Genomic DNA, 15627 nt, shown 5'->3' on the forward strand with positions numbered 1-15627 from the left:
ATGTTGAAATGCTCTATTAGAATTTCACTAACTAATTTGTTGATGGCCCAGAAAAATAGAAACTATTTTCCCTCAGAGTCTTAGTCATAAAAGTAGGCAAAATAAAATGCCAGGACTGAGCAGATACAGCAATCCTATACCTACATTGCCCTGAGACTGGAGATACTCCTCAGTTACACCAGCGGAATGACTGCTGAATCCAATGCATGTTCAGCCCAGAAAGGGAGGAGAAAAATGCAATGGGAAAATACAATGGTGGGCTGGAAAATGGCAGACACACCCACAACATTCCCACCAGTTTCCCCTACCCTGCGTGAGGTGCACTGTCCTCACATTTTCATCTGCTGGGAGGAGTTTGGTGTTTGTGAACTAACACCAGTGCCCACCAATCAGGGATGGTGTTAGTGGCAATGCTTACTTGTTCTGCTGCTGGCCAAGGGGAGGTCTCTCTCCCAGTTTGCATGAAATGGAGTGTGAAATAGATCTGGGACAGGGGCTGTAAAGAGCAAAGGGTGGCATAGATTGTGTAAGCACTAACATGTTTGTAGCACAAAAATGTAGTTTTTCCTCATCTTCAACATGCTGCTTTCAATCAAGGCATACTTTGCTCCCTCCATTGCATCCTCATTGTGCTGTTCGGAACAGCTTTTCCAGGTAGTGCGGGGCCTTTTGTAGTCTGGACTGAAGGAGGTGGCAGAACTGACAGTAGCTCACTGTCACTTGTCTGTGCAGCATTTTGAGGATAAAATTGGTAGCATCCACTTGGACATTGACTCTGCAGGTGTTGATTCAGTGGATGAATCTCAATGAGTGTCCAGAGCACTGTCTAGTCCTGTTGTGTTGGTTGAGTTTCGGTTGTTCAGACTTGAAGATGTGGACAAGGTGCTTGGATCAGTCCTGGTAACCACTTGTGTTCTGGACTCCTGTCCCTCTTGGCTTATAAAAACTAGCAGAGAGGTGATTAATGCCTCCTTGTGAGAGGGAGTGGTCCCTGCTTGCTTGAAGAAGGCAGTGGTAAAACCACTCCTTAAGAAGCCCTCCCTGGATTTGGAAAAGATGCTGATGACACAGAGCTCTACTTCTCCTTTACATCTGCAGGTGTGGCGGTGGATGTGCTGGACCCTTGTCTTGCCTTGGTAATGGGCTGGATGAGAGCCAACAAACTGAAGCTCAGTCTAGATAAGACTGAGGCACTGGTAGTGGGTGGTTCCGCAGGGCCAGATAAAGAGACCTAGAGAGGGTCACATTTGGCTCCTGGGCCTGAAGTTCCCCACCCCTGTCCTAAGACTACCCCCTCAACCACACACTGCATTCTAGCCCCACATCTCTTCTTCCCCAAAAGGAGTCTCATAATTTCCTTCTCTGTCTCTTCACTTGCCCTTTTCCATATTTTTACTTTTATTTCATTATCTTTAACCAAGGTGAAACATAGATACAAGGAATCATTCCTTGAATCAATCCTTATGAAGCCTGGTTGCTATTATTTTCCTGCAAAAAACCCCAAAAGAACCCCCTCAAGAATGACATAGAAAAAAATGTATCTCACCCTATGTTTTGATTATGTTTCACTCATTCATAAAGGAGACCTTCACGTTCATTTGCCTGAGGCTATGAAGAACTCAAGGTCTTTCATACTCAGGAAGAAAAGTAACAGCTACTGTTCTAGAGAAAACCTTTGATGCTTGGATTCCTCATTTTATTTATTTTACAAGATTTATATACCGCTTGATTATAATACAAGACCTCAAACAACTGCTGGTCTGTGACCATAATAATAAACTGATTGATTGACCTCAGTTTACAAAAAGGTGTTTATGCAGCATTCCCGTCATAATTCAATCCAGCTGTGTTGTGGCCAATATATGTGCAAACTACCAGTGTTTAAAAACAAATCTTTTGCTGATAACCTGTAGCTGAAAGGAACATAAGCAGTAAGTTTAGCATTTAGATTGCAATATTTTAATACTGCTACATGCAACTCCCAATCTCTGCCAAGCAGTAAGAAGATTCCAGGGGGTTCTGGGCACTGACCCAGAGTTGTGTTTCCTTCTGGAGAATTAGGCACAGCAGAGACTGCCGTGTTTTTATGAAATACGGTTTAATTACACATATTTACAACCTGCACCTAGATGGAGTTTCCAGCATTCACATCACAAGAGAGTCCTTTGTCACCCTGCTAAGAGCAGCCAGCTCGAATCCACAAGCAGATGAATCAGCCATGCTGCCTGCGCCCTGTGGTGATGGCTTCTTCTTCTTCAGTCCTGTGTGGCTATCTGCCCATTTCCTGCTTCTTCCTAGCACCAGTTGCAGAAACAACTCCTCCTCTTCCGCTTATAGCTTCACCCATTGTCACCCAGGCAACCTCAGTTTTCCAAGCCTATTGCAAAGCAACCACATTTTTTTCAAGGCCCACTGTAACCCTGGCAACCCTTGCTTTTCCCAGACTCAATAATCTTCCTTTGATGTGTTCATGACTGGTCATCAGCACCTTTGTACTCCTTAACAGCTTCCCCCCAGGCGATGCCCTGGTCTGGAAAAGAAGCTTAGTCCACAGGAATCTATAGGGAGGCAGCCCCCCCCCCCCGTAACCCAGGGAAATTTGGATACCCACAAATCCATAACAATACTAATGTGAGTTCATATGTGTATGCAGATGTGGAGTCTAAGACAGTAACTAGCATGTGAAATGTATTCCTCCAATTTCCATATATCTTTTGACCACTTTATTCCCCAGAATCTATCTGCATAGGATGAATTCTATTCTGATAAACTGCTTCAAGCAAGTATTCTCTTCTTTACTGGCAGAACAATATACTCCCTCTGCTGAATATATTATCCTGTCCCACACCTTAAAACCCTCCATTACAAAGGAATTGTCTTTCAAAATAAAAGATATTATTTATCTTATTTTTAAAAATGTAACTGCTTCATCAAAAGATGAATATAATATTTAAAAACCTTAAAGACATATTAAGAACATAAAACTTAAGGAATGGAGGAGGCAGTTCTAACTAAATATCACACATCTTTTTTGGATCATTATAAATGTACAGAACTAGGCAAATTTCAAATTGCTCAGTGAATTGTCTACAAATCCAGTCCTCAAGCCAAATAAAGAGCATTGGCAATAGAATTACTCCTGTGGCTTTTGCATATAATGTTATTGATTTATCCATCTAATAATACCTACCACTAGCATCCTAATCTGTAGATCAATTTCCCTTTCCATGGAACCACCCATCTTTAAAACCGCATTATTGTATGTTGTATGATGGTTAGGTAAAGATATGCATTATAGTAGATTTTAAAAATCTTTCTGGATGGAATTAAGGATTCTTAGTACTGGAACTGTGAATTTAAAACTTAGTACCATTACTGTAAAATTATGTAGTTTCACAATTTTTAGTTCAACATGTAAGTTCATGGATCACTATTTTTGTAATGGTTATATTTACTCTCTATGTATCCACTATTAGCGAACCCTGGAATATTAATATTTCTTTTGCTCATTGTCTAAAGACACACTTTACATGAATTAAATCTGCAGGATAAAAGAGTTTTCTTCAGTTTTGAATTCCAGACATTCAAATGGCATGAAAAGAAGCAGCTTGAGAAAACAATTTAACATACCTAGTACTTCTATTCAGATTCTTTTTACTTTAAATTGATTTTTCCTCTAAGTAACCATAAACAAGCTCTGAGCACTTTCTCACTGCCAACAGCACAATCCTAACCATGACTACTCAGAACTATGTCCCAGTGAGGAACGCGGGTGGCAAGACCAGTGGCAAGGGATGATGGGAATTGTAGTCCAAAAACAGCTGGAGGCACAAGGTTGGGAAACACTGGTCTAAACCACTGAGCCACTTGGGCTTGCCAGTCGGAAGGTCAGCAGTTTGAATCTGTGCAATGGTGGTGAGCTCCCGTTGCTCTGTCCCAGCTTCTGCCAACCTAGCAGTCTGAAAGCACACCAGTGCAAGTAGAAAAATAGGTACTGCTGTGGTAGGAAGGTAAATGGCATTTCCGTGCACTCTGGCTTCCGTCACTGTGTTCAGTTGTGCCAGAAGCAGTTTAGTCATGTTGGCCACATGACCCAGAAAGCTGTCTGTGGACAAACACCGGCTCCCTCAGCCTGAAAAGCGAGATGAGCGCTGCACCCCATAGTCACCTTTGACAGGACTTAAGTGTCCAGGGGTCCTTTACCTTTTTTACCTTATGTCTCAGTGAATGAAATTGGGCTTACTCCCTGGTAGGGACCATTTGCCATTAAGTACTTGATTTATCTTTATACATGGCACAGCTAACACCAAGCCTTAAATACGTTTAGAGGAGCTTACACTCTGGTAAATATGTTTTAGGAGAACAGGGAATGGCCTTCCAGCTGTTGATGGACTCCAACTCCCATCTGACCCAGCTGGCACTGTCAATGGTTAGAGATGGAGACAGTTGTAGTCCAACATCTTCAGGAGAACCACAGGTTACCCCATCCTTCCTTTCTATAGAAAGACTAAATGAAATAAAAGTTTTGGCTTTTTAGCCACTAATGACAAGAAACATGATGCTAACCCATATTAATGAAAAGCAAGGCTGGAGAATCCTTTAGTGATTTCTTTATAGAAAGTCTGTTTGATCTTCATTGGCACCCACTGTCTCCATCACGTTTTTCAAACAGAGTTAAACAAAAGAAACACATGACACAGAGACAATTCTGACGATGGTTCTGTAGAAACTATGTCTATCATTAGAAAGAAGAGACAGATTACTTTAGTAGGTAGGGTGTTGTTTATACAAATGTAAACGGGCTGTCTTGGTAATCAGTCAAAAGAAAACCAGCATGTTTAGTGGGGGGGGGGCCAGTGTTTGATTGAAATCTCTATCTTCATAACTTTTAAGGAAATCATAGGAGATTAAACATTGTTATATAGGGGTTCGTAAAGTTAGTATGCTCCTAGGGCAGGCATCCCCAAACTCGGCCCTCCAGATGTTTTGGGACTACAACTCCCATCATCCCTAGCTAACAGGACCAGTGGTCAGGGATGATGGGAATTGTAGTCCCAAAACATCTGGAGGGCTGAGTTTGGGGGTGCCTGTTCTAGGGATATGTAGCAGAGTGAGGTGAGACAGAAATGTCAGAGAGGGGGAAAATACGTTGAGGAAAGAGTTGGGACAAATGCTTGGTTCTTCAGTGGCCACTTAAGAGGCCACTGAGAAACCTAGAACCTTGGCATACACACAACTGTGCAAAAAGGAGAAGGCTGCAGTCATTGCTGTTTTCCTTAACTTGTGGGCACAGAGAAACAGCTCTCCATATGTCAGTCAAAACACTAGCCTTTTGCAGCTACAAAGCACATTCTGAAATTTGGAAGGGAAAAAGGTTGCTTGGGAACTAGACGGATATGATAAACTGAAAGATACCCATATTGTAATAGCATATTAACATTATTTCTAGAAAGGAAATCATATGTTAAAAGATTTCTAGAGTTCTTTTATGAAATAAAAACAGACAGCTCATACCACACAACCTATGATTCATTCACATGGGAAGCTGAATCTGAAGCATATTTACTCAAAAGAAAATCCTGTGGAGCTCAGTGAGACTTACTTTCTCATATGAGTGTCACCACTAACACAAGGGCGCTGCTGCTGCTGCCAACCTTACAGGCTGCTATGAGGCCTGCCACGCTACCAATGGCAGGAGTGGGCTACCAACGTTGATGTACTTCTGGAAGCCAGTGCCAGAAGTTTGCTTCTGGAATAGGGCTGGGCAATATATCAGTGTATCGGCCCAAACCGGTTTGAAGTTCATATTGTGATAATTGTTTCATAATATTTGAGCTGGGCAGTGACAGAAGCGACAGTGGCCTGCCTGGCCTTGCCGCAACGGTAGGAGGAGGCAGCAGAAAGCAGCGGCAGGAGAAGCAGCCTGGCAGGCCTTGCTTCTGTGCCGGGAAGTGGCAGCGGCAAAAGCGTTGGTGGTCTGCCAGTCCTCATCACAGTAGTAGGAGGCAGTGGCAGAAACAGGTGCGGCCTGGCAGGCCAACGCTGCTTCTGTCAATACCTCCTGCCACCTCAGTGAAGCCTGGCAGACTATTGCTTCTGCCACTGCCTCCCACCACAGCAGCAAGACCTGCCAAGCTACTTCCGCTTCTGCCACCTCCTGCGGCCACTGCCAGGCCGACTCCTCCTCTGCCACCATCTCCCGTTGTGCCTAACACACAATCTCTTTGTGAAATCCTGCATGTGCTCCAAATTCGGCCCTGCACACCATGTGCAAAAGGCGTCATCTAGCTGCAGGCCGAGGTTGCCTGCTTACCAAGAAAATGTAACTAGGGCAGTATCTTCCAGCAGCTGGGTTGGGATGCTGAAAAAAGTAACCCAACAGGATTTTTCACTCACACGCCCATAACAGACTGGCAGCTATTTCGACTCTTGCAGCGACTGACAAAATAGCAAAGGGCGAACTGTGAATAATAATAAGAATAAGAATAATTTTATTATTTATACCCTGCCCATCTGTCTGGGTTTCCCAGCCACTCTCCATGAAAAAGTCTCCATGAATCGAAAGTGGAGACGAAAGATGTACTTTCCCCCGTTTATTTGTTTGTTTTGTAGCGCAAGGAAATCTTTCAATTAAAGACAGTTTTTCAAATGAATGAATGAATGAATGAATGAATGAATGAATGAATGAATGAATGAATGAATGAATGAAAGAGCAGCGAAGGGAGCCATTGCAAGACGCCAGCCGGCCACGAGCAAGAAGCCGGATCCTTCCTCTTCCCCCAAGCCAGGCTGAGGGCGGGAGGGCGCGCCTGGGAGGCGGGGGCGGAACACTTTCTCTGGCACCGCCCAGTTGCCATGGTGACGGCTAGGCGTCTTTCCCTGCCCGAGTCCGTAAGGCCTACAAGTAAGCGGTGCAGACTGGGGGGTAGACCCGGTCTTCACTTTCCCTTCCCCGGGGGCTGGGTTGAACGCCGTTATTCATGCTGGGAGGGCAGGCGCGGAGACAGAGAGAGAGATGGAAAGAAAAAGAAAAGCATCAGGTTGCGCTGGTGGTGGAGAGAGCGCCGTCTCCCCCCCCCCCCAGCCTTTGTATAGCATGGCTCTAGCTGCAGGTGCTGAGCCCTCCGTCTCGCGGAGGCTGTCCTCTCTGCGTGTGCCCGGCTACTGGGGGCTTCTTTCACACGTGCATAGAATTGGGCTGAACGCGCCCGCGCAGAGAGGCGCCTCGCCCTTTCCCCACCTGTGTGGGGCTTTTTCTTCGGGGGGGGGGGAGTTGCGCGCTTTTGTGTCTGGATCCTATAGTGTAGAGTCAGCCCACGTTTCTCCTTTCTCCTTCAGTTCCGGGTTGAGGCGAGTGGGGCGAAGTTGGAGGTGATGGGCAAAGGGGAATAATGGGGAAGATGGCGAGGGGGGCGACGAAGATCCGAGATCAATGGGGTCTTCTCTCTCTCCCCACCCCACCCCATTGCGGGCTGTGTGTGCAGAGACTCTGCTGTGCCGTCCGGTGTTCAAATAAATCGCTCCTGATCCCCGATAACGATTAGTTGCATCCTTGGGATTTGGGAACCGAGAAGCGCAAAACTGGAAAGCAAAAGGTGCTTTCAGGCGCTTCAGAGCTAAAACTGCTGGCGCGCGGAAGCGCAGCGGAGAATATATATATAAATGTAATCGGGCGCATTTTAGCTCTGGAAGAATCATTTTGCAGTTGTCAGTAATGCTTCACTTTAATAGGTGTTGACCCTCTAAAATGTACAACACAGCAGTACAACACAGATCTCGGACGCCCTGCGAGAAACCTTTGGTGGGGGGGACGCAGTGGAAACGCAGTTTCTCTCGCTAACTGAACAGCAAGACCCTCGTCAGATTCGTGTAGCTGTCCAGTCTTTTTAAAAGCAAGCGAATGCAATATTTCAGAACTCCCTCCAAGGCTGCATTTCTGTATTCATCATGCTGGTTAGAGGTGGAGTGGTTATTTTGCTGCCACAGTAGTCTGAAGCGATTTGAAATGTGGTTCATTAAAAAGGATTTGCCTTAAGTAAGTCAATAGGCAGGGAAACTCTAATTCAATATTTATTTAAGAGCCAAAATAAGCGTACAAGCCCACAGCCAACAGTTAAACTGACTTATGGCCACTGAAATCAATGTGCTTGAGCATGCCTAGCTCTGTGATGGATTTAGGCATAATTATGAGTTACTTCCATATTTTAAGTTAGGATATTCAAATGTTACACAAAGAATGGGTGGGGATATATCTGTTACTTTTGCGGGAGGATATAGATAGTATTTAAGGTTTTACTGAATAGTAGCAAAGGGAAATTATAAATGACAATAAGAGATTTTAGGAACACAGTCTTGTAAACCCTTCGCCAATCACAAAAAGGCTTGTCTTGAACCTTTCCAAATGTAGGCAAGAGAAAGGATCCCAGGCAATCGAAATAATCACAGAAAGCAAGAACTGTCCCTTTGAAACTGCTTCTTTTGGGTGGCAAGCCCTGCACTTTAGCACTAATCCTTTCAAGAGCAATAGTATAATATCTCTAGCTGATTAAGAACACTGTGAAATTGCTTTTGATGTAGGAATTCTTCTCTAATTAGGCCAGTTTGGACAATTCACCCCTAAACCTCTCAAAGAAGGGTTTTTTAAAGTGGCTAGCCCTTTGTTAAAATGACATTCTGTTGCTTTTATGTAGTAACTTTACAGTTCTAGAAGGATTCTCCCTGCTTCGGAACGTTACATTATGGCAAGATATGTGTATGTAGATCCTCAGCTTTTTACACAATAACTTTAAGTAGATACAGTTTATTACTTGATGAGGTGTAGGTTTTCTGCATTTCATAGTGAACTCCTGGATTATTTTTCTTTCAAGATGATTGCATTAACATTTCCCTGCACGTATTTTTTGCTTGCTGTTGCACACTATCCCCGTCCCATCTATTATATAAGCCACTGCTTGTAGCTATTCTAGAACTGGATTGGGGTAGTGCAATTATAGCTCAAGCATCAGTTTTTGTGAGTTTGCTGCAGGTGCATTTGAAAAGGCCTTCAGCAACAGACAGGGCCAAACTAGATGTTATGCTAACACATTTGCAATCCTAGCCCCACATTTGCCAAGATAGCAGGGCTGGGAAAGGGTTGGCAGTGGGGTGGGGTGTTTATCTCCTCCTATACCCATTTATAATCCACTGCAAATACCCTCATAGACTTTTTTCTTCCCCTTATGGGGGGTGGCTAACATTGTTGCAGTGTGGGGGCAAAAAGCTGCCTGAAGGCATAGAAGAATGATTGGGTGATTAAATTAGGACTTTGGCTAATTAAACAATCCATGTCTTTTTAAACTGTGTGTGTGTGTGTGTGTGTTGCTGCGCTCTGTATTTTTATATTGTAAGCTGCCTTGGATGAAGGACAGCACTGAAATTTAATCAGTCAATCAATCAATAGCCATTCTGCCCTGCTAATCCCTGCAACTCTTCTGTTGGAATTAAGATGGAAAATGTGCTTCTTTTGTAACAATTTGGGTGACAAAAGCAACACTCTGTGTATGTGGTAATGTGTATTGGCTACCCACAAGGAAGAAGTTTGCCAGCTTTTTTGCGGGGGGGGGATAAGATATGTTTCATTGTCTTGTAGGAAGGGATTTATTCAGACTGTGAATAGATAAGATGGTTATTTTTCAGGAATATATAAATCAGGTGGTAATTTTTCAGAAATAATTTTATTATTTGGTAGTTCTTTCTGGAATTTGCCACTCATATTAAAATTAGCATAGTGTCTGGAAGTTGGGTGACTCGATCCAAATGCAGCAGAAATGGTGGTCCAGGTTTGCAGCATGCACTGAAAAAGCTTTAACAAATTTATTGCATCACAAGCATTTAGGAAATGTGCACATGATTGTGCTGCAAACGTTATTACACATCTATTCAGTAGTCAGTCCCATTGAAATCAGTGGGTTTACTCACATGTCACTGTGTACAGGATTAGAGTCTTACGGTATCTATCTACTTATCTGTCTAAACTAGTTCCCAAGTAAAGGTAAAGGTAAAGGGATCCCTGACCATTAGGTCCAGTCGTGGCCGACTCTGGGATGTGGCGCTCATCTTGCTTTATTGGCCGAGGGAGCCAGTGTACAGCTTCTGGGTCATGTGGCCAGCATGACTAAGCTGCTTCTGGCGAACCAGAGCAGCGTGCAGAAACACTGTTTACCTTCCTGCCAGAGTGATACCTATTTATCTACTTGCACTTTGACGTGCTTTGGAACTGCTAGGTTGGCAGGAGCAGGGACCGAGCAATAGGAGCTCATCCCGTCGTGGGGATTTGAACTGCCGACCTTCTGATCGGCAAGTCCTAGGCTCTGTAGTTTAGCCCACAGCACTATCCGTGTCACACTATTCATGTGACCAAGAAACAACCCAGATTCAATTTGATTCACAAATGCTAGGGGCAGAAGGAGTTTGAGTAGTTTAGCTCCTGGCCCTGTGGTGTACTCCTTTACTTTTCCTGACATTGAATATTCAATTCCCATCCAATCCTGTGGGGTCAGATAAAGTGCTGCACTTGAGTGTGCTTCTAGTGAGTGCAAACCTGCTCTTGGCTCTCAATGACAGCGATTGTGGCAGGGAGTGTAGTGTATGCACAGAATATGCAAAGACACACTGCAGTCCCCTGGTAGCCTTGCAGTGTATAATCCCCACCCCTGTGGTGCCTGCCATGAGGGACACTTTGCTAACATTTAACAATTTATCAATTTCTTTGTCTGATATGTGTTTAAAGTGCATTTCTTTCTTTCTTTAGGTATCCTAAAAGAACAAGCACAGTACTGCCCATCATTAAGCTGTAAGAGTTTATCATCTTTGGTTTATTATTCATACAGTTTGAATAATCTCTGTTCTGATTTCTGAGATGTTTATGACACTCAAGTAGCAGCTCTTGGCATGGGCGTAGCCAGGGGGGCAAGAAGGGGCAGCTACCCCCCCCCAATCAGTAAAAATCAATAAAAATACATAGTTAACTGAGGTTCTCTCCTCCCCCACAACAAAAATCCTGGCTACGCCCATGGCTCTTGGTTATGTGGCAAACCACTCATATACAGTCGCTTATTAGCTGGATGGGGAAGTGTTCACAAGTCACAGCAAACTTCTAATTTTGACATTTGCAGTGCCATGAGTAAAAAAACATGGTGAGCTGATAGACGCAAATGTTTCAGTATATGTTGCCATATGGAGTGAATTAAAGTGAACACTGTATGGTAACTACCCCATAGCCTTGCTTCTGATGTCATTGATGAAAATACTCTGCTTTCAGTTTTATTATGATTTCAAAAAAGGTATTCTACCCACGAACCACTGATACATCTCAAGATGGCATTGTGTACTTGTTAGTCATAGTATTCACAGACTCACTAATGTGCAGAAATAAATTGCTGTTATTTTTATTTTGCAGTAAAATGGTTTTGAGTGGTATTCTGGGTAATATTTCCTCATATTACAACTTTGTGTATTTTATATGTTTTATTTTTTTTCTTTAAGAAAATGTATACATCTTTTGATTATAATAAAATCTCTAAGTGGTTTACAAGAAATATTAAAATTATCAATAAAAATTAACAGTAAAACAGATGAAAACCTGTCAACATCTATTATTCGGTTTGTTTTGTAAGCTGCCTTTGTAAGCCTGAATGGCAGCATATAAATATCTTAAATAAGTAAATGAGATTTTATTTGGCTTCATTAAGCACTGTTCGACTTTTCAGTGACAATGTACTGTCACTCTTCTTCACCTGCTGCTGGCCTGTCAATCTGCATTTTAAGCTGAACCTGAATACATCCCCTAAGAAGTTTTTTATTTACTTTGTTTGCACATTCTCATGGCAATTATCCTGTCAAATGGAGTTTTCCCTAAGAGAAAGACCTGATTTATATACATTATTCTGTGTCTTGATTAGTAATGGGCAAGCTTTCTTTCACGTACTTTGGAATGGGCTCAATTCAGATCAGCCCCTTTAAGTTTTAGGTCTAATCACACACTTGGTGATATAACTAGGAACACAATGAGGCTTGGAGGCCTCTATGTACCCAGTCTCATAATGATTCCATTCCCTGCTGCCTCTTTCACTTTTTCCAAATCTTTCTGGGAGGTAGGATGCAATCAGAGGTGGTTTTAGGGCAGTGCAACTGGTTCCGCCACACTGAGTACCAAACCTAGAGAGCAACAGCACCACAACTATGATGTAGTGAATTGAGCAGAATGGAAGGCGAGAGGTGGGAAGCGAATTTTAGCTTCACACAGGTCACCACTGAAATTTGGAAGACCAAAGTCCGTTCCTGATGCAGTTGTTGCTTCTGCTGCCTTGATTAAATCCTGGAACACTCCAACAATCACATCACGCTTGCCAGAATCACTGGGATTTTAGTGGAACCTGCAATTTTCCAGGAATCTTGAGATACACAGTGCTGTTACATGGCCTAACAAATCACTTACCCCAGATAGGTTTCAGCAAAACAAGGGAAGTGAGTGGCTTTGGTTGTGGGAAGGGCTGGTGCTGGGGCAAAATTGGGTTAATTATGAACTGAACCCAATCTCTAGATATGTTTGCCCTTCATTTGTAATTTATTCAGAAGGTCCAAATGGAAGAAGTTCGCATTCAAAAGACTCTGCGGTTCTGAACTGGGGATTATCATTAGTCTTGATCTCACAACAGCAGAGGTTCATTAGTGCTCTGTTACTTATTTTTACTTTTTAACTACTATCAGCTATTCCATACTTGTAAAGCAAACTAAATTTCCTTGGAATAACATATCTCTAACAATTGGAGAACCTTCTCTCCATTTTTACAATGCTGTGTTTCTGGCTCCATTAAAAGTTTGTGCCTTGAGGCCTGCCAGCAGGGCTTACAATATCTACATTAAACCAAATTTAAGAGTAAGGGTGCTCCTGCTGCTAACATTCTCAGATCATAGACTTGCAAAATGAAGGAACTGGCAGCTGTAACTTTAATGGTGGGAAGTGTAAGCTGAGTACGTGGGGAAAAGAACACAGTGCTCTATGTGACAAAAAAGTCCTATTAGCATTTATGAACTTCAAAATGACAAGCTAGACTGCTCTGTCTAATGGCTTTTTGTTGTTGTTCTGCTTAAAAGAAATAAAGCTTGTGCACATATAAGACTAATTGTGGTATTAAGTTACTATCATTATGTTGTCATTATAACATGTTAGTGTTCCATAAGCAGTGTTCTTATAGCTACTGAAATGTAAGGCTGTTAAAATAAGTACTTGTTGGGTCATTATTTAAAATTGGGGCTTCATTCTAATATACAGGAGTAGGAAATTTGTTGCAAATGTTCAGTTAAAAAGAAAAACAGTGAAACTGAATGTTACAGTTAAATGCTGAGAAATGCTAAGTTGAGATACTTGTAGGCAACTTGTACTATCACCATTACAAAAATAGCTATGTATTTGTTTTCCCTGTTCAGCATGAGGCCTAGTAGTATGATCACAATATTCTATGTATCAATTTCTCACCTGCTCCATTATAAAACATAGATTTGTCTCATGCCTACATGATGATAAGAGAGCGGTTCTATTGCAAGCACTGTTTCTGCGCCAGTGAATATAACCAAATCTAATATTTCAGTCTAGAAATACTTACCGGTAGAATGTTCTTGAAATCTCTGTTTTTATTTAAAAAATAAAATAACTTCTCCGTGCTTTTCATTGTTACTTTTATGTGCTCCCAATATTCTTGGAAGTTTTGCATGCCTAGTTAAAATATGGTTTTGGGATAACACCTCTTCATTGCTGCTCTTATTCAAAGTTGATTTCAAATTGGTGTGTGCTATGAGGGGTCTCTGTTTATTATGATGGGTATCTAATGAGTCAATTTCACAGTGACTAAAAGCTCTGCTGATATGTCAGTGCTACGAAACCTCTGAACGACTAGTATAGTTTACCCTGAACAACACACCTGTAATGAATGTCTAAGAAAAGTGAAAACTAAATAAAAAAATTCCTTCCAGTAGCACCTTAAAGACCAACTGAGTTAGTTCTAGGTAGAACTAACTCAGTTGGTCTTTAAGGTGCTACTGGAAGGAATTTTTTTATTTTGTTTTGACCATGGCAGACCAACACGGCTACCTATCTGTAAAGTGAAAACTATGTGACATGAATTTCTGACAATATTCTGTATTCATTTATTTAGTTCAAGATGAATATATTCCTTCCTGTGCCAGTGCGAACCCCCAAAGCGCATCCAAGTAAGGAAGAGATGAGATGCTCATCACCAGAACTTGCAAGGTGTGTGTTTCTTGTATTTGTTTGTGTGTTTCTTGTATTTGTTTGTTTATTCTTTCTCAGTTGAGTGTACCACTCTTTAAAGCTAAAGTACTAAAGGAGCAAATTGAGGTACAGGTCAGCTATGAGAAAGAGTCAGACCTGTGCACTAATTGATTTTGAGAGGGACTGTATGCAGTCAATTAATGTGCAATTAGAGTGTTTTAAAACTTTACGTCTCCCTCCCCTTTCTGCTGATGACCAAGTCACAATAAACTGTGTGCTTTGTGATAGAAGTACAAAATAGTGGAGCTGAAATCAAGATGGAGAGGCATTTTTAATATTTATGGATTCTCAATAGTAGCTGTTTTTGTAAGAAAATGGGCAGGTGGTCTAGGTATAAAAAAGAGCCTGTTCGGCGGGATAGGTGAGGGCACAGGGGCCTGGAGGAGAGAGGAAATCACCCAAACCAGTCTTCCTCTGCTTTAGGTTGACAGATACCATCCATCAGCGGAGGGGACAGCACTGGATACCACCACAGTCTCTAAAGTTTCTTACCAATTCACTATATTTCCCCCCTCAGGAAGCTACATTTGAATTTTTTTTTTTCTGAATTTAAAGCATTATTTGACTTAGTTCCCTGAGTTTGATGTAATGAATGCATTAGGTCTCAGTTGTGCTCAAATGGTACATCTTATCAAAATGTTCCTAGGATTTTGTGAACTGCCATCAGTTGGCTTTATCTGAAGCAGTTCGTTACTGGGTTATGCCCTGACATTTTCACATGGGTTAGATAGAACTCTGTGCTAATATTTCAAAACATTTGTGATTAAACCTGATTTTCAAAAAATAACAGAGAAATCCTCCTCAAAAGGAAATTACGTTGAATTTAGTGAGGATTACTCCCTGGTAACCTCCTGCCAACCTAGCAGTTCGAAAGCATGTCAAATTGCAAGTAGATAAATAGGTACCGCTCCAGCGGGAAGGTAAACGACATTTCCGTGCGCTGCTCTGGTTCGCCAGAAGCAGCTTAGTCATGCTGGCCACATGACCCGGAAGCTGTAAGCTGGCTCCCTTGGCCAATAAAGCGCCGCAACCCTAGAGTCGGCCACGACTGGATCTAATGGTCAGGGGTCCCTTTACCTTTACCTTTACCTTTACTTTACTCCCTGGTAAATAGGGATTAAGATTTCAGTCTAAATGTATCTTGCCCAACTCAAATAATGCTCATTGTGGTCATTGCACTTGAGAGAGAAGATGCAATTTACTTTCCAATCACTGCAAAACATGGAATCCAATAAGGTTTATTATTTATGTACTAAAAGTGAAAGTCATGAATAAAAGGAGCCTTTCGCTAAAGCCAA

General features: G+C 42.3%; 1 protein-coding gene across 3 annotated transcripts in view; it reads left to right on the top strand.

Annotated features, from left to right (window-relative positions):
• The first annotated feature begins 2540 nt into the window (after positions 1 to 2540).
• The window catches only part of TTC29 (tetratricopeptide repeat domain 29), a 115698-nt gene continuing 102611 nt past the window's right edge, over positions 2541 to 15627 (top strand). Inside the window, exons 1-3 of one of the 3 annotated variants that reach the window (XM_081875381.1) lie at positions 2541 to 2631; positions 10790 to 10831; positions 14193 to 14287. In XM_081875381.1, coding sequence (XP_081731507.1) covers positions 14199 to 14287 — 89 coding nt within the window. In that variant the 5' untranslated portion in view covers positions 2541 to 2631; positions 10790 to 10831; positions 14193 to 14198. Of the gene's footprint in view, positions 2632 to 6804; positions 6905 to 7973; positions 8036 to 10789; positions 10832 to 14192; positions 14288 to 15627 lie in introns of those variants that run through there. The other 2 variants (XM_081875380.1, XM_081875382.1) reach the window with 2 other exon arrangements.

Source organism: Podarcis erhardii, assembly GCF_964252035.2.
Source record: "Podarcis erhardii genome assembly, chromosome: 9".
Taxonomy (NCBI): domain Eukaryota; kingdom Metazoa; phylum Chordata; class Lepidosauria; order Squamata; family Lacertidae; genus Podarcis; species Podarcis erhardii.